Source organism: Mobula birostris, chromosome 2 (genome assembly GCF_030028105.1).
Source record: "Mobula birostris isolate sMobBir1 chromosome 2, sMobBir1.hap1, whole genome shotgun sequence".
In the NCBI taxonomy this organism is placed as follows: Eukaryota; Metazoa; Chordata; class Chondrichthyes; order Myliobatiformes; family Myliobatidae; genus Mobula; species Mobula birostris.
In genome coordinates, this window is record NC_092371.1 from 73,812,092 (window position 1) to 73,834,972 (window position 22,881).

General features: G+C 40.3%; 1 protein-coding gene and 1 non-coding gene across 3 annotated transcripts in view; both read left to right on the forward strand.

Moving 5' to 3' along the window:
* LOC140187551 (DNA topoisomerase 1-like) overlaps positions 1–22,881 on the forward strand; it is a 76,025-nt gene that overhangs the window by 39,776 nt on the left and 13,368 nt on the right. For both annotated transcript variants that reach the window (XM_072242956.1, XM_072242949.1), the window contains exons 8-15: positions 1,244–1,332; positions 5,357–5,472; positions 11,694–11,815; positions 13,363–13,485; positions 16,187–16,374; positions 18,123–18,267; positions 18,956–19,099; positions 19,853–20,038. In XM_072242956.1, the coding sequence (XP_072099057.1) occupies positions 1,244–1,332; positions 5,357–5,472; positions 11,694–11,815; positions 13,363–13,485; positions 16,187–16,374; positions 18,123–18,267; positions 18,956–19,099; positions 19,853–20,038 (1,113 nt within the window). The remainder of the gene's footprint in view (positions 1–1,243; positions 1,333–5,356; positions 5,473–11,693; positions 11,816–13,362; positions 13,486–16,186; positions 16,375–18,122; positions 18,268–18,955; positions 19,100–19,852; positions 20,039–22,881) is intronic.
* LOC140194339 (small nucleolar RNA SNORA26) lies at positions 8,388–8,506 on the forward strand. The gene has a single exon (XR_011885187.1). It is a non-coding gene; the product is annotated as a small nucleolar RNA SNORA26 (small nucleolar RNA).

The window sequence follows — 22,881 nt, forward strand, 5'->3', positions numbered from 1 at the left end:
TGTTTTATTTGCCAATCTTTCGATTTCACGCAACTGACATAATTTCTTCTCAATGCTTTGAATTTAGCACTTCTGTCAATGAAATAATGTGTTCACTATTTCCCATGTGTTTTAATGGAAGATTACCTTGCGTAATTCCCTAGAATCCAACCCTGTGCTACTTGTTTCCTTGTCAGATGAAAGGTATTAGTCAAGAAGGTGGTTCTACTTATTTCTAGAATTCCTCCCCTTAATGCTGTAATAGCCAAGATGGGGTTGAGTAATTGAAATTACTATTTTCATAACGTAATTTTTTTGCATCTTTCTCAATTTGCTTGTAACCTCTCCATCTGCGTAATCTGGCAGCGTGTACTATAACGACTGCTGTATTATTCCTTAATTCTAACAAAATAAATTTTGAATCATCTGCATCGTTTCCTTCCAGTCATATGACAATATCTTTCAGCACTGTTCTGGCCTCCTTCATCCAATCTTTCTTGAATGGCTTACACTGAAAAATGGAAAATAAAACCAGAAACAAACTGCTCGGCGCATTGGCCTATCTCAGTTATATGACAATATCATAGTTGATTCTTGATCGCAATTTTGAGATTTCCTGCTTTCGGAATCAGATTTGATCACTGAAATGTGTCATGAAATTTGTTGTTTTGAGGCATTGGTATACATCATAAAAATATATAAATTACAATAAGTATATATAAAAAATAAATTAAATAACTAGTGCAAAAACAAAACAGGAAAGATCTCCTGTTTTCTTGCAATACTTAATGCCATTTGTACATGGGAGACTCTGTACTCTTAAAATATATTTAATAACCTCATCTGTGGTATTGGTTCACCTGAAATTCTTTTCAACTGATGTTTTGCTCCATATTTGTGCACATGCTGTAACTAAACCAATATAATTCATCTTCTTTGCACTCCACTACCATTTAGCGTCTCCTGTTCTTGTGCATATTTTTAAATCTCTAGTTATGTATCGTTGCCCACAGCAACGGTGACTGCACGTAAAAACTAAATTACTGTGTGCTGAGTATTTTAAACATGATACCCATGAAGTACTGTATTTGATGCAGTGTCAGTTTTGTTTTTTGTGCTTTTTATGCTAGCTAACGATTTAGGTATTGAGTGATTGCAACCTTAAATTTTGGGTTGCAGAGATTCTCTTTCTCTATTTGATACAGCGGTAATGATTCTGGAATCTGAGTATTACGCTGTTACTGAGAATTGATCTTCCTTTTAGGGATCAAACAAAAAATCTAAAGTCAAAGAGGAAGGTGATGGGCAAGGAAAAAAGAAGAAGAAAAAAGAGGAAGAGGATAAATGGAAATGGTGAGATTGTGTAGAATATTGGTCTCTTTCTTCCTCGCACCATATCCCACCTACGTATCAAGTTGGATTTCCTGCTTGTTCCTGAATCTTTTTGTGAGAAAATTACAATGGCCCAGATTTACTTACTGTGCCGGGCCTTGCCACTAAGCTCAGAAACGTGCACACAAACATCTGACACAGATCTTTACTTTCTCAGTGGCATTTGTTGTTGGCTGCCAGTCCTGTGGCATCTCTGGTGTCCAACTAGTATGATATCAAGCAAACACGAGGAATTCTGCAGATGCTGAAAATTCAAGCAACACACATCAAAGTTGCTGGTGAACGCAGCAGGCCAGGCAGCATCTCTAGGAAGAGGTACAGTCGACGTTTCAGGCCGAGACCCTTCGTCAGGACTAACTGAAAGAAGAGCTAGTAAGAGATTTGAAAGTAGGAGGGGGAAGGGGAGGGGAAGATCCGAAATGATAGGAGAATTAAGGAGGGGGAGGGATGGAGCCAAGAGCTGGACAGTTGATTGGCAAATGGGATATGAGAGGATCATGGGACAGGAGGCCCAGGGAGAAAGAAAAGTGGGGGGGGGGGAGGGACCCCAGAGGATGGGCAAGGGGTATAGTGAGAGAGACAGAGGGATATGTCTATCCACGGCCTCCATTCAGGTTGGAGGAACAACACCTTATATTCCGTCTGGGTAGCCTCCAACCTGATGGCATGAACATTGACTTCTCAAACTTCCGCTAATGCCCCACCTCCCCCTCGTACCCCATCCGTTATTTATTTATATACACATTCTTTCTCTCTCCTTTTTCTCCCTCTGTCCCTCTCACTATACCCCTTGCCCATCCTCTGGGTTTTTTCCCCCCTTCCCTTTTTTTTTCTCCCTGGGCCTCCTGTCCCATGATCCTCTCATATCCCTTTTGCCAATCAACTGTCCAGCTCTTGGCTCCATCCCTCCCCCTCCTGTCTTCTCCTATTATTTTGGATCTCCCCCTCCCCCTCCCACTTTCAAATCTCTTACTAGCTCTTCTTTCAGTTAGTCCTGACGAAGGGTCTCTGCCTGAAACGTTGACTGTACCTCTTCCTATAGATGCTGCCTGGTCTGCTGCATTCACCAGCAACTTTGATGTGTGTTGTTTGTAGTATGATATCATTAAGCTTTTTGACTGAGGAATCATAAGTCCTCCTTACACAATGTTAATTTTAATTAATAACTTAACAGTCCTGCAAATAAAGATAGGAATTTGTAGAAGCTAAGATGCCTTTTTTTTTTTAAGACAAATTGAATTTTAAAGTATAGTTAAGATGGTGACAATTCACCCAACATATTGTGGGGCCAGAGAGGTGAAGCAATAATTATTGGTTAATAATTATGTTGCTTAAGAGCCTAAATGATATAACTATACAACAGACTGTAAAATGCTTCTTACTCATTTTCTGAATGTAGCATTTGTGCTGCTACTTCTAGAAACCCCTTGTGTACACATTTTGCGGGGTGGTACTCCTATACTGGGATGACACTCACTTTAGTGCCAGCTTCAGAAAGATCTGGATTTGATTCCCATCACAGTTTACTCCCACATTCCAAAGCCTTTTGGTCAGGATCAGTGAGTGAGTCGTAGGCATGCCATACGAAGCCACTGGAAGCATGACACTCATGGGCTGCCCCGAGCACAATCCTTGCTGATTTGATGCAAATTACGCATTTCATCATGTTTCAATGTTTGTGACAAATAAAGCTAGTCTTTATCTTAACTGTTGGTTATAGACTTTGACCTCGTAACTTGTGGGGTGGTAATGAATTGGATGTTAAAGAAATAGTTTGTAAATGTCATTTTGTAATGCATTAGTTTCTTAGGCTGAATGGTATTGACAGAAATTTGTGTTTCCATGTTTATGGGCATATTTCTGAAGTTGTTGTCAAGTTTCTTCCATTATGATAGTGACACCCTCAGCATTTATCTCATCACAGGTTCTAGAGCTTGATTTTTTTTAAAATATTTTTTGCTAAGTTTTCCTATCTAATATTTGGTTGTATAGCGAAGCTCATACAATAAGATTGAAGTAATCTTGTTGATGGGAGAATTGGTTTAAAAACTAATTACTTTTCCATCATTAAATATTGTGTTGTTCCATGATTTTTAGTCTGAGTTTAAAACACATTTATAAAAAATGTCAGGTGGCAAGTTTCTTCTCATTACTGCTACTATTGAACAGATCACCATTAGTATTTGAAATAGCCCTGTCAAAACACCTAAGCAGTTTCTGTTCATGCCTTCAACAAAACAATTTGTTCATCTAGTTGAAATAATAAACGCAGTGTTAGGATTTTAGGCTAACAGCACGAAGAGAATTTTGTTCTCTGTGCTGTATTAACTCTTTGAAGAAACTTGTCCTTTCTCAATTGATGTGGATCTTTTTCTTTCAGATTCCAAGTATTTATCTGTTGCCTTTTAAAAGCTACTAACTTTGCATCCATTGTTTAGACAGTGTATTCTCAGTCATGACTTTGACCTTCATGGTTTTTCCAACTTAAACTATAACATTAAATCTCAAATGCTGAAGGATGCAGAAAGATTTCTCTTCTTTAAATTTCAGTCAGCAACGATAGTGCATTCCCTGTTTCTTAACGCTTTGACATTATTCCTAGTTTGGGCATGGGTCTTTAAGTGGAATCTAAAACATTACCTATCTCTCCCCACCAGTATTAAGTCTGAACACCACAACTCTAACTGCATTTGTCAGACTGGATTTCTTGCTCCTCCTTTCATTAATTTCCATTTTTAAAAAAAACTGATCTCCATTGAGTGCACTATTTCTGTGCTTCAATATGGTTTGAAGCCAAAGTACTGAAAAAGCAGCTGATGAAATTGTCATTTGTACTATATACTGGGTAGTTGAAAATTTGAAAGAAGCACTGTGGGAGAGAAGGGTTAGATTGATCTTAGAGTCGGTTAAAAGGTCGACACAACATCATGGTTCAAAGGGTCTGTGCTGTGCTGTTCTGTTTATGAATCCATCTAACAGCAGTAGGTTGTCACTTATTGTGAAATTGGTCTTTGACCACACAGCGGATTAAAACTGGGGCTGGGTTCTAGTGGCTGCCAATTTGTCTCTTTGTGCACTATGTAATTGAGAATTCTTTAGACTTGAATTAGGGAATTATTCAGAATTTCAGTTATGTTGCTTCATGCATTTTAGTCATATTAATTGAAAAAAGTATATCTGAAACTTCCTCAAGGAAGTTTAAAGAAAATTGAAACAATGTGAGACCTTTTTCAAATACCTAAGGAAAGGGAGAGGCACGTTCACAGCTGTTTGAAAGCCCAGCTGAATGTGAAATTCAATAGAACCATTTCATTCTGGAGCAGAGACATTAGCTTCATTTGTCACATTTGGATTATGCTATATAGACCACTAGTGTCACTATGCTTCCTGCATCAACATGGCATGCTTACATACTTTATCTTTAACCCGTATGTTTTTGGAATGTGGGAGAACACCCATGCGGTCACAAGGAGTACGTGCAAACTCCTTTTAGACAGCGATGAGAATTGAACCCATAGCGGATCATGGAGAAATGGGTAGGGAATTAGTGAACTAGAGACAAGTTGGTTTGAGGAAGAGAGCTACCACTTGCTTAGCTGGTCATGAACACAAGATATTCTGCAGATGCTGGAAATTATTCCCTTCTGTAGATGCTGCCTAACCTGCTGAATTCCTCCAGCATTTCGTGTGTGTTGCTTGGCTGGTACTGTGTAGGGTGTGGATGAGTGCAGATTAGCTTGCTTGGAACAACCTTTGCACCTCAGCACTCACTATGCATACTAAGGAGAACCTGGCCCCAGATATTATAGTTGCTGCTTCTAGATGATTTTCAGGGGATTCATGCAAGGTACTTGAAAATATCAAGCAGTTTACAGCCTGCCTAACATTTAATGAGACTTTAGATGAGGAAGTGAATTGATGGTTTTGTCATGGCAGTAGTATAGTTAAATTCTAGACAATCTCAAGTATATTTTATTTTGTGCAGGTGGGAAGAAGAACGTTATACGGATGGTGTGAAATGGAAATTTTTGGAACACAAGGGCCCAGTGTTTGCTCCGCCCTACATTCCACTCCCAGATGATGTTAAATTCTATTATGATGGTAAGAGAGCAAAAATAAGTATACTAATGTTTCCAGTACTCCATTGAAAATAGCAGAGGGGTGGCTGAGAAAAGCAAAATCAGGAGTTGAATACATGGAACTTTATCACTGTGTTTCAATGTAGATACAATTACAACAAAGATATGCTGTTAGAAGGTGGTACATATTGTTCAGAGTTCATGGCAGGGTTTCAATCCTGTGAGCTGCTAATGACCAGAATAGTTTGTTAGTTGAAAATGCAGCTGCAAACTGAGTCTCAGATGCCTGCAGCCCCCGGCAGTCAGCAAGTCCATCTCACCAAATGCTCGTCCATGTCTATACAGGTTACACACAAGTCAGACATTTACAAACTGGGCTGGACCTTCACTGTGATTCATGGTATATTGAGTTGTGACTGCCCTAGATTTTGGGTGCAGGTGATGCTGGCAAAATAGTTGTTGTTTGTGTGTAGATTTGGTCACCTCCCTTCACAGTTGATATCACTGCTATCCTGCAGTGTTGATCAATTCAGTTAAAACCAATATTTTTTTTAATTTGAGAAGGACCTCGTATGTTCAGTGCCATCACCACTTGTGGCTCCAGATGTTCTGATGTGGTGCCCATATCCCCAGCAGTTTGCTATTCTAAGTGGAATTGCCTGATGTCATTAGTGACATGTAGAACTGATACCCATCAATTTTTAAAGATTTTCAATATTCGTCCTGTTGGGAGACAGTGTGACATGGATGCTGTTCTGCTCATATTATCATCTTATAAAACCACAACCTTGTTTCAAAGTGGCTTTTTATGTTGAGGGTCATTCAGCCTACACCAGCTATAATTGGTAGCTCTGGCAGACAACCAATCTCCTGTAGTAGAGTAAATGTGGCACATAGGATACAGACAACTTGTCATCTTATTTCATTACTGTAAGTAATAATTATGGTTTTCTAGAGGGGGGAGAAAAAGAAGAAAAGCTAATCTTGCAAATAACCTGCCTTTCTGACCAAGCAAAATTTTCTTACCGGATTGAGAATTTCATAATTGTGATTTTTGTTTTCCTGCTTAATTGCTGTGGTGACTGAAATAAATACTAGAAGCACGTGAAATTTCAGGCCATGCAACCTGTATTTAAAATAGAGAAAATTTGTCTGTGAGAAGCACAAGTTCTAAGTGTTCAGTTGTTTTTAAATGTGTTGGTTCTTTTTTTTCCTCAAAATGGCCAGGGTGTTTGTTTTTGCAGAAATTATACCCAGGTGGAAGGTGGACAGTTGTAACTTAATTCAGGTCTGCATGATGCACCTGGGCATTAAGTGGTATTTAGTTGTGTTGCAAGCTGAGGAATTGAATGTTGAGCATCCGGTATAGGAAGCACAGACTGTATCAGCAGCTGCTCGCATTCTGTCCTCACCTCCTAACAGTCTTTGTTCCCAATATGCTAATTTTAACTAATTGTTTTTCAGTATCTCGATGCAAAGGCTCAGTTTTTATTGAGTCATTGGCTAAATAGCAGGGAGTGTGGGAGTTGCTTGCTTTGAGACTGAATCAGCCCTATCTGTTGGCAGAATGATTGTCGTTTATCTGTGGGAAACAGGTGTTCAATAATACTCTGCTTCTAAGTCATTTAATAATCAAATTATGAGTGGGATCTCTTTCCTTTCCCCTTTCTGTTTCTCCAGTAATCTTTAAAATGTACTGAGCCTAGATGTGCAATTGTTCTCATGTCTGAAGGGAGGGTTTTCAAGTAAGGGAGTGGTAATTTTTATGTAGTATAAACCTGTCTGTTTAATTTAGACGTCTTAAACCATCATTGGATTTGTTACCCAGTTGCTTTCTGCAGAGAAAGCATTAATGTAATTAAAATAGAGAGGTGGTCACCGGAAGAAAATTCCAGGTAAGGGAGGGACTGGGAGGACGATTGCTGTACAACTGATGGATCATGATTTTGAAATTGGAAGTTGCCTTCCATAAAATGCTGCTGAAGTTGAAAATGTCAGATTTTGTTTTGGATGGGAGTTACCAAGGTGTATGAAGGATTGGTAGAAATAACAGTACAATCTAATTGTCTGGCTTATCACGGTTGTGGTATAGTAAATAGACAAGGACTAGCAAAAGAGGGAGTCATCAAAGAAATGGCTTTCAGTTGTAGGTTCAATTTGGGTGATAGGTACTATAATACAGTAGTTAAGTGATGGAATTAGAATCTGGAAGCACGAGCTGTTAATTTTGACTTGAGGTTGAATCTATCTCTTCAGCCAAGGAGTTTAAATTCAATTAATATTTGGAATATTCTTCAGATAAAGAAATATTGTCCTTACCAGTATGACATATAGGTTATAACTATAATGACACCAAAGTGGTCAGCTGTAACTAGCCCCTCAACTCAGTGTAATTAAAGATGGATAATTACCGGTGATGGCCACATTTGAAGTGTGTAAATGGTTGATTTGTTGGGAGCAACTGGGATTAGTAGAAAGGCTAATTATGTCAGTAGAGAACAGTGGCTAAATAAAGCAAAATATTAGAAGTCTACACTGATTGGAAATGGGGGTCATGAGGATGGGAACTGAATTGGTTGTGCAAGTTCATTCTGGAGGATGAATAATATGTCAAAACAAAACACGTACAAATCTCCCTGTCATTCATCTATTTTGTTTGATTTGCCCATTACATACAGCCAGCAATAATTGCTATGGCAGCACTTACTATGGTAAAGGTGGGCTTAGTCACTTCTGAGAGAAGGAGGGGGAAGAAAGAAAAGAATTCAATGTCTTTTAGTCTACAGCCTAACCAATTTACTTCCTTTCTGGGATTTGAATTCACTGTGTTGCTGTTCAGTACCAGTACTATGTTTACTGTTTAGCGTAAGCTATTAGCAATGGGATTGAAAGTGACTGGATTTATTGAAGAACTTAATTAACACTTCCCTTCCAGCTTTGCCCACTCATTGTAATTTTGTTCTTTGAGTGGCCATGAATAAGGGATAGAAAAACTCTTCTTTAAAACCCAGAGCATCAGCTACCATCTGCTTTGGTTCTTGTCAGGAAGGACAAAATTATTGTTGTATCATTAACCTGGGAGTGACATTAGTTAGAAAAAAAGATTCTGCTTTAAAGACTACACTGTGGGATTGATAGTTAACGAAAATGTTATAGATAGCCTAAAATAATTCAATTAGGATGCCAAACCCAAAAATTTAAAATGCTCCATTGCTATTTAATTAACTTCCACTGAGCAAATGTAAACAGTGATGTCTATGAGCTCTCTAGAGCTTGTGCACCTGCTGATTTTTTTCCTTTTTACATTCATGGCTAGCCTGAGCTTGATACCAATTGGATTGAAATATTTGATCCATCTCTTGACATCCTTTTGAAAGGATTAGTTGCATGGAGGCTGAGTTTCTGATGCAAGTCTGGTTTGTTCACTCTGAGTACATTATGTAATATAACCCTACCCAGTAACACTGACTTCCATAACTGAGTTTCCAGTGGTGTAAAGGCTGTACATCAGTGTTGAAGGAATGGTATCCCCTCTCTAATCATGATTCCTTCGTATCCAGTCACTCAGATGGACTTGGCTTCTGACCTCCTAGTTTGTATACAGGATTGCTTCCAGATGATCTATGGCTTGGCATCTTAAAGTACTATGTTACAATTGGCTGTGGAGGCAGTCATAGTGTATATTTAAAGCAGAGGTTGAAGGATTATGGGGAGAAGACAGGAGATTGATGCTGAGAGGGAAATGGATCAGCCATGATGAAATGGTGGAGTAGTCTCTATAAGACCAAAAGACATAAGAGCAGAAATAGGCCATTCAGCCCAAGTCTGCTCTGCCATTTCATCATGGATGATCCCAGATTCCACACGACCCCATACACCTGCATTCTCACCATATACTTTGATGCCCTGACCAATCAAGAAACTTATCAACTTCAGTCTTAAATATACACACAGGCTTGGCCTCCACCCCAGTCTGTGGCAGAGCATTCCACAGATTCACCACTGTCTGGCTAAAACAAAAATTCTACTTTTTCTAAATTCCAGTGAGTACAGGCCCAGAGCTGCCAAGTGCTCCTCATATGTTAACCCCTTCATTCACAGAATCATCCTCATGAACCTCCACTGGACTTTCTCCAATGACAGTGCATCCTTTCTGAGATGTGGGGCCCAAAACTGTTGACTGTACTCCAATACGCCTGACCAGTGTCTCATAAAACCTCAGCATTATCTCCTTGCTTTTATATTCTATTGCAATTGAAATAACTGCCAGCATTGCATTCGCTGCCTTTACCACAGACTCAACCTGTAAATTAACTTTCTGGGAGTCTTGCATGAGGACTCCCAAGTCCCCCTGCACGTCTGATATTTGAACCTTCTCCCCATTTAGATAATAGTCTGCACTATAGTTCCTTTTACCAAAATGCATTATCATACAGTTCCCAATACTGTACTTCATCTGCCACTTTGTTGCCATTCTTCCACTTTGTCTAAGTTCTGTTGCTTACTTTCCCTTCACCTATCTTCGTATCATCCACAAACTTTGTCACAGCGCCATCAATTCCATTATCCAAATCACTGGCAAACAATGTGAAAAGTAGCGGTCCCAATACTGACCCCTAAGGAACGCCACGAGTCACTAGCAGTCAACCAGAAAAGGTCCCCTTTATTCCCACTGGCTGCTTCCTACCTATCAGCTATTCCTCTGTCTATGCCAGAATCTTGCCTGGAACACTATAGGATTTTCCCTTGTTAAGCAGTCTCATGTGTGGCACTTTATCAAATGCCTTCTGAAAATCCAAGTAAATGGCATCCACTACCTCTTCTTTGTCCACTCTCTTTGTTATTTCCTCAAAGAACTCTTAACAGATTTGTCAGGCAAGATTTCTTTCCCAACCACTGAGGTTAGTGGCCTATTAATTTCCTTTCTTTTGCCTTAAAAAGTGGAGTGACATTTGCAATCTTCCATTCCTCTGGAACCATGCCAGAATCGTGTCTCTTGAAAGATCATGAGCAATGCATCCGTTATCTCTTCGGCAGCCTCTCAGGTCTCTGGGATGTAGTCCATCTGGTCCAGGTGACTTAACCACCTTAAGACCTTTCAGTTTGCCTCGCACTTTTTCCTTTGTAACAGCAATGGTACTCACTCCTGCTCCCTGACATTCATGACCATATTTCATCTTCTCCCTTCTTACAGCTTTTTAGGTGCCTTTTGGATTTTAAAAGCTTCCCAATCATCCAACTTCCCACACACTTTTGCTACCTTATATGCCCTTTCCTTGGCTTTTACGCAGTCCTTAACTTCCCTTGTCAGCCACGTTTGCCTACCCCTGCCATTTGAGAACTGCTTCTTCTGTGGGACATAGATATCCTGTGCCTTGCTCCACCCAGAAAAATTCAGTATTCTCTGACCGTATGTCACCTTTTTCTAAAGTTGTAACTCCATCTCTTACCAACAGAGCCACACCTTCCTGCCTGTCCTTTCAATACAAATTATATCCTTTGTCGTTAAATTCCCAACTATGGCCGCCTTTCAGCCACAACTCAGTGATGCCCACAACGTCATATGACCAGTCTCTAATTGTACCACAAGTTCATCCATCTTATTCCAAATGCTACGTGCATTTAAGTGCAACACCTTCAGTCCTGTATTCTTCACCTGTGTGGTACAATTTAATTCTCTGCTCTGCCTGCATTTGTACCCAATCATTGGCTTGTCCTTCCTTACATTCCTCTTACATCCGCCATCTACTTGTAAACCTGCAGGCTCATCCTCAGCTCTATCATACTGTTTCCCATCCCCCTGCTATATTAGTTTAAACCATTCCCAACTGCTCTAGCAAAACCTGCCAACAAGAATATTGGTCCCCCTTGGAGTCAAGTGCAGACCAATCCCTTTTGAACAGGTCACACCTGTCCCAGAAGAGGTCCCAATTTTCCAGATATCTGAATCCCTGCCCTCTGCTCCAATTCTTCAGCCACACATTTATCTGCCACCTCATTCTATTCCTATCTTCACTGACAAGTGGCACAGGCAGCAATCCCAAGGGTGCTGACTCAATGGGCCAAACAGCCTAATACTGTTCATATATCTTATGGTCTTGTAATCCAGTATTAGTTTGCTCATAGTATCTTTAAGACAATAAATTAAGCTGTAATTGAACAGGTCGATGAGGTTGTTGATTAACTTTGTACTCAGCTGACCTTAGCTTTTGTGATGTCTAATTCCAATCTTTTAATGCTTAGGGAAGCCCATGAAGTTGAGCCCTCAGAGTGAAGAGGTTGCAACATTCTTTGCTAAAATGCTTGATCATGAGTACACTACGAAAGATATCTTTAGGAAGAATTTTTTCAAGGACTGGAGAAAGGTAAGTTTGTTGACTAGAGCAGTCTGCTCTTTGACAGGACTTCACTGAGACCCTCTCCCACTGCTTCCTCTGCTGCTCTGACTTCACTTAACACCTTCCAGCTTGTACTCCCTTCCCACCACCACCACCACCACCTGATTCTGGCTTTCCCCACCCTCCTTTCCAGTCCAAAACGTCAACTCTTTTTCCTTTCTATAGATGCTGCTTTGCCTGCTGAGATCCCCCAGTATTTTGCATGTGTTACTCTGGGTTTCCAGCACCTACAGAATCTCGTATGTTTTATAGCCTACTTCTAGATTGTGAATTAATTGTGAAACCATATCTACTGCTCCATGTTATTATTTCCAGGGGCTTGTTTCTTTTTCTCTCAAACAGAATAATGTCAACAGCAATGCACAAATTTCCCAGAACTGTACTGGTTTGTCAGCCTGGATATTGAGAATGGCTTCAAACTCATAGCCTACTAAATTCAGGCCATTACTAACTGAGCCATTCTGTCACCTAAACTAGCAACTTAGCGAGCATTCATCAAGGGCCAGTGTGCTTTTTTTTGGTAAAGGGAACACATGGAACTTTTGCTGCTAGAGTAGAGGCTAAAATAAAATTAAATAGATAGGAAAGTGACCTTGCAGCATACCTGGAAGCCTGGATTGGTGCTTAATCCTGTTAGTTCAAGATACTGTACTGCTGAGAACTGACCACTTCATAGTTGAAATATTTTTTGTTCTTTATGGATAATTATATGTCATTTGTTCTTCCCATCTTATTTATTGAGATACAGCGTGGAATAGGTCCTTCCAGGCACGCTGCCCACCCAGTCCCCAGTTTAACCCTGGCCTAATCACAGGGCCAGTTAACCTACCAAACAGTACGTCTTTGGACTGTGGGAGGAAACCGGAGCACCCGGAAGAAACCCACACGGTCACGGGGAGAACATACGGATTCCTTACAGCAGTGGGAATTGAACCCAGGTCGCCTGTACAGTAAAGCATTGTGCTAACCATTATGTAACCATGCCGTCCCATCTTCTGAAACAATGGGCAGATTTAGATAAAGCTATAGAAATAATAAAAGCTATTTCAATTATGAGTTTTTAGAGGATTGGGTAAGAAGATTCGAGGGTTACGGTTGAGGAGGGGAAGGAATGGGTGTTTCTAATTGAGACGAGACGTAGAAGAAACGGTTATCTTAAAGAGTGTGCTCGATTTATGACAACTCTTCCAAAGCTGCTTGAGCATCTTGAAACTGCGGAAGTTTGCATTTGGCAAAGTTGTAGGATTTATTTTCTTTTCGTTCCTTCTGATTGTTCAGTTCTAGACTAAAGTATCTTCATAAAACACTTCAGTTTGCTTGTTATTGTCAATATATTGCTCTTTGAACTTCTTATAACATCTTTGTTGGTTCCGTCCATGGTTGAATGCTATTTGATAAAAAAGACACCCAGTAACTACTTATTCCTATATTAGGATGTTTGCAGTATGATCCAAAGTTTCTTGCATCCTTGGCTCTGCTACAGATTGAGTAATTAAGGTCTTACTCTATTGTAGGAAATGAAACCAGAAGAGAAGGCGACAATAACGGATCTCAACAAATGCAACTTTGAAGAAATGAGCCAATATTTCAAGGCGCAGTCAGAGGCTCGAAAGCAGATGTCCAAAGAGGAGAAACAGGTTTGTACTGGGAGAGAGGTTCACCAGTGATTTTACTCTGGTGAATGTCCCATGTGGCACATTTCCATGCTTACCCTCTTGTTTTCTGGTTACAGAAATTGTGACAATAATCTACACTGTTTCAAGGTACATTTAAATGTCAGTGAAATGTATACAATATACATCCTGAAATGCTTTTTCTTTGCAACCATCCACAAAAAACAGAGGAATGCCCCCAAAGAATGAATGACAGTTAAGTGTTAGGACCCCAAAGTCCCCCCCCACCCCCACCCCCCGAGCTTTCCTCCATCCTGCGTGTTAGCAGCAGTAAGCATCGACACCCACCACCGAGCACTTAAGCGTGAGCAAAGCAACAGCAAAAACACAGATTTCCAGTTACCGCAAAGACTTTGTGTTTCGCCCAGTATTCGACATACCACTGTGTGTGTGTGTGTGTGTCCCTCCCCCCTCCTCCTCTCTTCCCCCCCCCTCCTCCTCTCTTCCCCCCCCTCCTCCTCTCTTCCCCCCCTCCTCCTCTCTTCCCCCCCCCCCAATAAGTGAGGAAGAGATGTCTCCATTTCACAGCGAGAGGGGAGACATAACAAGCAACTTGCTGGTTTACGATGTTAAAAGTCCATTGCGTCACTTTTTCTGAGCTCTGTGCCCAAAGATCTCAGGTCTCTGGGTACACAGCCCTTAGATCTTCCCTCTCCCATGACATACCGATCTCCTGCCCGGACATTGACCTCCGATTCCCCCCTCGTCTCTGTGGCACGAAATCTCGGTCCTCCGAAGGCAAGCGAATAACAGCCATTCGTGAAACCCCGACGGTGGGTCCCATTCCCACAAAGAAACATAGTCAGTGTGTAACTCCAGGTCAAGGTCTTCAAAAGAACCTTGAAAGGGAAAAGTAGAGATATCAAAGATGGAAATAGAACTGTTCCGTAGATGCAAGATGCCATTGATTCTCCTAAGCTCTACGCTCTAATAAGTATGGTGTTTCAACATAAATCTACTGAAAAGATAGTGTATGTGCATCCAAGGTATTGTTCTTCATTCTGCATCTTGTCCATTGTTGGCATGGTCAACTTTCAGTGATCTCCCAAAATGCCTTCACAAGACCTCTCCTTAAGCCATTGTCATTGTGATGCAGACATTCATACGATGTTTGAAAGTTCCATGCTGAGGGCCTAGTGATGTTAAAGGCATAGTGTAAGAGGGTAACTGCAGTTAGTGGCTTGCTGATTTTGTCTTTGTACTACTCTGTAATGGTGATAAGGAGCAGTTCTGCTTTATTGAAATTCATTTTCAAAATCAGTGACAGATGGTTCCATCTGGTTTTATGTCCCTGAATCAAGTAGGTGGTGCAGTAGCAGTAGTGCACCAGCTAGAAGTTTGAGGTTCGGTTCCCACCACTGTCTGTAAGGAGCTTCTACGTTCTCCCCATGACCACTGGGTTTCCCCCCACATTCCAAAGATGTATGGATGGGGTTAGTGATTTGTGGGCAAGCTACATTGACGCCAGACGCATGGCAACACTTGCAGGCTGTCCAGCACAGTCCTCACTGATTTGATTTAACACACACAGTGCATTTCACTTTATATTTCAGTATACTATATATGAGACAAATAAGGCTAATTGTTGATCTTAATAGTTTTTTTAATTGAAGTACAATGCGGAATACGCCCTTCGAGCCACACCGCCAGCAATCCCCCAGTTTAAACCTAGCCTAATCATGGGTCGATTTACAATGACCAGCACCTGGAGGAAACAGGTTCAATCATAGGGAGAACATACAAACTCCTTACAGGCAGCTGTGGGAATTGAACCTGGGTCGCCTATACTGTAGAGTGTAAATCTTTGTTATTCTGTCTTAACACAGCAAATGTAATACAACCAGATTGCATTCTTCCATTCTCTTTCTACCCTCAGCTCAAAGGAAATCCCAGAGTTTTATGAACATTATAGTACATTATTTAATTAAATGCATTTTAACTCGTGTCCCTGGATTGCCAGTTAATGCTTCTGAATCACTCACATACTAATTTACCCCCACACATTCACTCTTCCTTCACCACCCCCAGAAAATCAAACACATGCTTGGGAATCACAGTCAAATGGCATATACAAATAATGAACCCCCTCTCTGAGATTTTCCCCTAAATGCGGGATTAACTTTAAAATGAAACTGCAACTTGGCAGCAGGAAAAACAAAAAAAAGAATTAGTAGTATTTATATTATTTGAAGGGCTTTTTGCTAGAAGCTATAAAGAGATAAAGCGGTGATCCCTGGGAGTCACTGAAAGAGAACTTGGAGACAGAGATTCAGAGATACTGCACGGTAACAGGTCAAAAGCCTGCACTGCCCAATTATCTATTAATTGACCTATTGACCTAAGTGACCTATTAACTTGTACATCCTTGACATATGGGAGCAAACTGGGAATACCAGGCAGTAACTCTCACAGGTATAGGGAGAACATAGAAGCTCCTTTTGGGCAACAGAATTGAATCCAGGCTGTTGGCACTATAACAGCTTCACTCTAACTGTTGTGCTACTGTGCCAAGGGTGAACTTCTGAAACTTAGGACTATGTGGCCAGTAATTTCTGAGGCTTTGCTATTTTAAGTATGATGCTAGACTTGTGGGGAGAAAAAAACTGGAAGGAGTTGTGTTTTTCTGATTTATTTAAGTTTTCCTTCACTGCCCCACCTATCCCAGAAATTAAAAGAAGAAAATGAGAAGCTTGTACAGGAATATGGATACTGTATAATGGACAACCATAAAGAGCGGATTGCAAACTTCAGAATTGAGCCACCAGGGCTCTTCCGTGGCCGAGGGAACCACCCAAAGATGGGCATGCTGAAGAGAAGGATCAGGCCTCAGGACATCATCATCAACTGTAGCAAGTGAGTATCTGCAAAGAAGCCCGGGGTTTTGCCACTGCATCATTAACAAGCAAACTTGGAAATTCAGAATTTCACTATTGATCCAGTAAATGATACTATAGCCCTGCACAGAGCAAACTAATACGGAATTACAGTTTTAACTTGTTGTGCCGAGCAATCTTCTTTTATCTTGAGCAACACTCTGCCTGTATTTAGTTGTTCGTTAGCTCTAGATCTAGAGTAGCTCAGTGGAGGTGTGGATTTACTAAGGGTTCTTACTGTTAATTTTTACTTGGTTCCTACTGCTTGCATTTAATGAAGATTGGCTTAGGACATTCTTGGAATTTTATGAAATTGATACCTTTGTGCCTTGTACATAAAGGAGGCCTAGATTGTGGAAAGTTGCAGGAGAGATTATCATTTCCCCAAATTAAAGGATACTTTAGTCAACACTCATTGGCCACTTTATTAGATACACTGGTACACCTACACCAGGTTGTTAATGCAAATATCTAATCAACCAATCCTTTGGCAGCAACGCAACTCAATGCATAAAAATATGTATAGTTAAGAGCTTCAGTTGTTAGAGCAAACAGCAGAATGGGGAAGAAATGTGATCAAAGTGTCTTTGACTGTGGAATGGTTGTTGGTGCCAGACAGGGTGGTTTGAGTATCTCTAAACTGCTGATAATGTGATTTTTTTTTACAAACAGCAGTCACTAGATTTTCACAAAAAAAACATTCAGTGAATGGTAGTTCCATGGGCGAAAACACATTGTTAATGGGGGAGATCAGAGGAGAATGACCAGACTGGTTCAAGCTAATGGGAATGACGTTACAACAGTGATGTGCAGAATAGCATCTATGAAAGCACAACATGTCAAACCTTAAACTGAATGGGTTAAGCAGCAGAAGGCCACTTAAAGTGGCTACCGAATGTATGCTTCCGCACTGACTATAATGATATCAGAATTAAGTGACTGTTTTATCTTTCTTGGCCCTTCCACTTTGACTTGGGAATGTATTATTTAACAGATTTAATAAGAATAGTATTGAGTTTCCATGTTGCTGTCAAAGGCTGTGAGTGTTTTACTTTGTAATACTTGGTCTAGTTCTTGGAATTCTGTCTGGTGGTACTTGGGTGTTCCTTCACCAAAAGCCATTATGGTGTTAAGGGTTTGCCAAAAATGCTGCCATGCCAGCAGCACCAGATTCTGAAACCTCACAAGATTAGAAAGTTTATAGGATACTAAGTGAGTGGCTCTCAATTTAATTCGGCTGCCGGTCGGGAAGCAGGTGTTTTGGCCAGCTGATGCTCTTATGTATGAGCAAACCCCCAGATATTGCATTGCTGGATCTTGGAGAGTGCTCCCTCAAGTGGTGGCAAAAGCATGTTGCTTCATGAACCAAAACTGATGACTTTGACACCATCCCAAAGTCTTGGTGAGAGCATGTTTGAGATGATGGGTCAATGGAAAATTAGAGTCATAAACAATGCAATGTCAGACAAATTTGCTTGACATGAATGGTGATATCTGCTTTTACTATTAAATATTTTTTTAAAAAACTTGGAAGTGGCAGAACAAACTAAACTGCTACTACATTTATTGGCCTATTATAACCATATGCAATAATCTTCCATTGAACCCCTTGAAGACTAGAGTTTAGTAAATTATTTGTGGGTTTTTTTTTTTTCGTTTCAACCATACAATGAGACTGATGAACAATTTTGGCAATATGTTCCTGACTCGTTTCCCTGTTGTCTCCAGAGATTCAAAAATTCCACAACCACCTCCAGGCCAAAAATGGAAAGAGGTCCGCCACGACAACAAAGTGACATGGCTGGTCTCGTGGACAGAGAACATCCAGGGTTCTATCAAATATATCATGCTGAACCCTAGCTCCAGAATTAAGGTATAATGAGATTTTTTTTGAGGCTGAGAGAGCTGCTTACTGGTGGACAGTGACCTGTAGCTAATCTGCTGTATCGATGTCCATATTAATGCTGATCAACATTCTATAGAAATTACCTTTTTTTACATGTGACTGGATTGTTGAAAGTTGTCCGGGTGAATATTATCCAGCTGTGAGAACTAGAGGGAGGTAGCAGCAATGAGAAAACAAATGTGATATAATTATGCAAACACGAGGAAATCTGCAGATGCTGGAAATTCAAGCAACACACATCAAAGTTGCTGGTGAATGCAGCAGGCCAGGCAGCATCTCTAGGAAGAAGTACAGTCGACGTTTCGGGCCGAGACCCTTTGTCCTGACATCACTATCACACTGTATTACAGTTGCATCACTGTAGATGAGAATTGGTAACAATATTGAACTTAACCAATCGTGTGTCTGATTTAAAGCAGAGATATTGATTCAACTTTCTGCTTTATCCATTCTTCTAATGCAATTATGCAGTCCTTTCAGTAAGCCCCATTAGTTTTCATCTTTTGATCTGCTGAATCCCTTTGTCAGAGTTTGGTTATTTTATCCCCATGATTTCTGTTGGTGCCACGTTCCTCACTTAGGAACTTCCTGTGATCAATAATCCCAAATCTCAGTCATTGGAGGGGGGAAACTCATACTCTTTCTACTTGAATAGGGTGAAAAGGATTGGCAGAAATACGAGACTGCGCGGACGTTGAAGAAACACGTTGACAAGATACGTGCACAGTACAGGGAAGACTGGAAGTCAAAGGAAATGAAAGTCCGACAGCGTGCTGTTGCACTTTACTTTATTGACAAGGTGAGTGAGAGCCATATTGTCTGTGCTGTGGGCCCTGTTGGAGATGGACTTGGATGGCAGAGATGGAGGACAGGAGGAAGACTGACTGACTGACTTCCTCCACTTTTGGACCCATCCTTGTATTTTTCTATTGCTAGTATAATCTCAGAATCAGATTTATTATCATTGACATACAGATGTCTTGAAATTTGTTTGTAGCAGAAGTATAGTGTAATACACTTTTAAAAGTTACAAATTACAGCAAGAAATATTTTTTTAAATGTGCAAAAGAGCTAGAAGTGAGGTAGTGTTCATGAGTTCATGGACCAATCAGAAATTTGATGGCAAAGGGGCAGAACATTGAATATGTGTCATTAGGCTCCTGCATGCCCTCCTGATGGTAGTAATGTGAAGAGGGCATGTCCTTCCTAAATCAGGGGTTCCCAATTGTTGGGAAATTCAGAATTTTAGTTTTGATCCAGTAAATAACACTGTAGCCCTGTACAGAGTAACCAATATGAAATAAAGTTTAATTCACTGTGCCTTTACCTAGAGTAGAGGATCCATGGCCCCCTTGCTTAATTGGTATTGGTTCATAGCATAAAAAAGGTTGGGAACCCCTGTGCTAGATGATTTCTTACTTTCTTTTTAAATGGTTGTTTTCACTGAACTATTCTTCGGGCATTTCACTGTTTTGGGGAGGGGGCATCTTTAACATTAGTCCTTTTCAGTTAATTATCTCCTGTTTGTATTTTCACCCCTCTTTGATTGCAGCTAGCTTTGAGAGCTGGTAATGAGAAGGAAGAAGGAGAGACTGCAGACACAGTAGGTTGTTGCTCTCTGCGAGTGGAACATATAAACCTGCACGCTGAGGTTGATGGTCAGGAATACGTGGTTGAATTTGATTTCTTGGGTAAAGACTCCATTCGGTATTACAACAAAGTGCCAGTGGAAAAAAGGGTAAGATCTGGCAAGACTACTGTTTGTTTCATTCTTCGTAGCCTAACGCTGCAGTTATAACAATAAGCATGTCATCACCACAGTCTAGGAAGGATCTTTTCATTGTTTTTATATACCCTGACCTTTCACCTAAGATTGTTCCTAAACTGGGTGCCCAGGACTAAGATTTGTAGGGTCTGGTAATATTGTTCCAGAGGTTCTTCAGAAGTCAAGAATGGGGCATAAAACTTAGCAAGTAAAAGAACAAACTTAGAAAGGAGACAAAAAGAAGTAGTAGTGGTTGTCTCATACTCAGATTAGAGATAAAACCTATTCCATTGGTAAGGTGTGATCGTGAAATGGCTAAATTCAAGTGGCATGATAACTGTTGCAGAAAAACTTAAGAAGATTCTAGAAAATACAGAATCAGCTGTGCTACAATTACTTAAAATTTACTGAATTTAGTGAAAATTTACTAAAACTTACACCTGTACACCTTGTTCGTGCAAATACCTGAACAACCAATCGTGGCCACAGCTCAATGCATAAAGGCATGCAGGCGTGGTCAAGAAATTCAGCTGATATTCAGAACAAACATTAGAATGAGAGGAAATGTGATCTAAGTGATTTTTGACTGGAATGATTGTTGGTCTCAGACAGGGTGGTTTGAGAGTCTCAAAAACTGCCGACCTTCTGGGGTTTTCACGTACAACCGACTGCAGAGTTTACAGAGAATTGTGTAGAAAAACAAAAAGCATCCAGGGAGCGGCAGTTCTGTGGGGGAAGAAAACGCCTTGTTAATGAGGGAGGTCAGAGGAGAATAGCCGAACTGGTTCAAGCTGACAGGAAGGTGACAGTAACTCGAATAACCATATGTTACAACAGTGGTGTACAGAGGAGCATCTTTGATCACATAACACATGGAACCTTGAAGTGGTTGGGCTACAGCAGCAGAAAGCCACACTGGGTTCTTTGGTGTACCTCATCAAGTTGGCTACTGAATGTACATTTGTAATTATATAAAAACAATAAGCAAGCATAGGAAAGTAAAATTAGAATAAAAATACAAGAAAAAAATAACATTTCTAATTAACCAACTTCAATTTTTACTTCTGAAAAGGTTTGAGAATTTAAATGAGTCTCCACAGTGAGGCTTTGCAACTGAGTAGTTCAGTGATAATACCTCGTTTGCCTTACTAGAGGTGCAGAATCTAGAGGGGAAGGTAAAGAAATTGAGAATAATATTTAATTTTACCACACTAGAAATTGTTTAACAGCAAAGTAGTTGAGTGCAGTTAGAACTGTTCTTTTAATTACAATATAAATTCTGATGCCAGAGGCCTGAAACGTTTTTTAAATTGAAAATTTCTGCAAGTTGGGTTGTCTGTAGAAAACTAATTTTTCTTGCCTGCCTTATCCATAAAGAAGTACAGCACAGAAACAGGCCCTTTGGCCCATCTAGTCTATGCTGCACCATTTAATCTGATGAAAGATTAACCTAGTTTTCCTTTCTATAGATGCCCCCTTTCTTTGTGATATTTCCATCAATTGCTGTCTTTATTTAAACTTTCTAATAATTGTTTAACTTTAAGATCTATACTACGTCTATAGCCCCTGAATATAATTTGTTTTCCATCTGAACTCAGTTAGAATCTGTCAGATCCGTGGCTTGGATATTTGTAATTCAGTGATAAGGTTTTGCATAATGATAGGTTTGCCAATGGTGCTCTGTCCATTGCAGACATCTGTGTGGTATGCAAGATATTAAGACTTTCTGCAGATCAGTTAAGCACATCCCGTTTCTCAGTGAGGCTCAAAACAGACTGAATTTTTTAAAGAATGCTTTGCCAGGCCATTGTCAATGTCAAGATGTTTTCTAGCTATTTACCCTTGGCTAATGATAGTTGGAGTTTTGTACTCTTTGTACTGGCATTGACTATCATTTACTGGACATCACACCAAGGCTGAAATATCCCTTCTACCATTTGGGTCTGTAGAAGCAATCATATTATAGTCCACAGTACCATGAATATGTGGCTTTTATCTGCTTAATGGATAACATATGCTGTCTTGCCTATTCCAAATATTGTGGAGATTTGAAGTCTTGCCATTGAAAATGGTACTGGCATGTCCTTTTCAGTATTGTTGATCTGTAGTTAACATTTCTCTCTGAAGACTTGGTTTTCAATCAGTTTACCAACCCCAACTGTACTCTTAGTATGTACTGCACAATGCAATCTATACTCCTACCACAGCATTTAGTTTGTTGCATAACATGCAAAAAAAGTTTCCATGTTACTTTTGTAACTGGAAATAAAATACTAGCCCCATATGAGAAATGCTACTGTGTGTAGGTTTATCACTTTATGGTTGTCTGTATATTGGTATGCAATATTATTAAAATGAAGGAAACTCCAGTTCAATTAGGTATTACATAGAATGGTACAGGCTCTTTGGACCACATTATACTGACTTGACAATCTAAAATCAATCTTGCTCATCCCTCCCACATCTTCTTAAGCCTATCACACCCTACTGGGGCCAACAGAAGCTTGCCAGATTTCTCTGTCCTAAGGCCAATAGAAGGTTGATCAGCCCCGTGGCTTCTGTTTCACCACACAACTTCCCAGTGAAGATCCTTCCTCTCCCAGGAGTGAGGTCTTTGGAGCTTCTGTGGGTATTTCTGTTGCTGTGGATTTTTACAGAATGGGGTTGCTAGCCCCATGCCCAACCTTCCTCTCACAGCCAGGCTTAGGACTGTCCATAGTGAAGTTCTCACTCTACATAGCCCCTCATTTTTCTTTCATTCATGTGCCTAAGAGTTTTCTGAATGTCCTAATGTATCTGCTTCTCCCACCACCCCT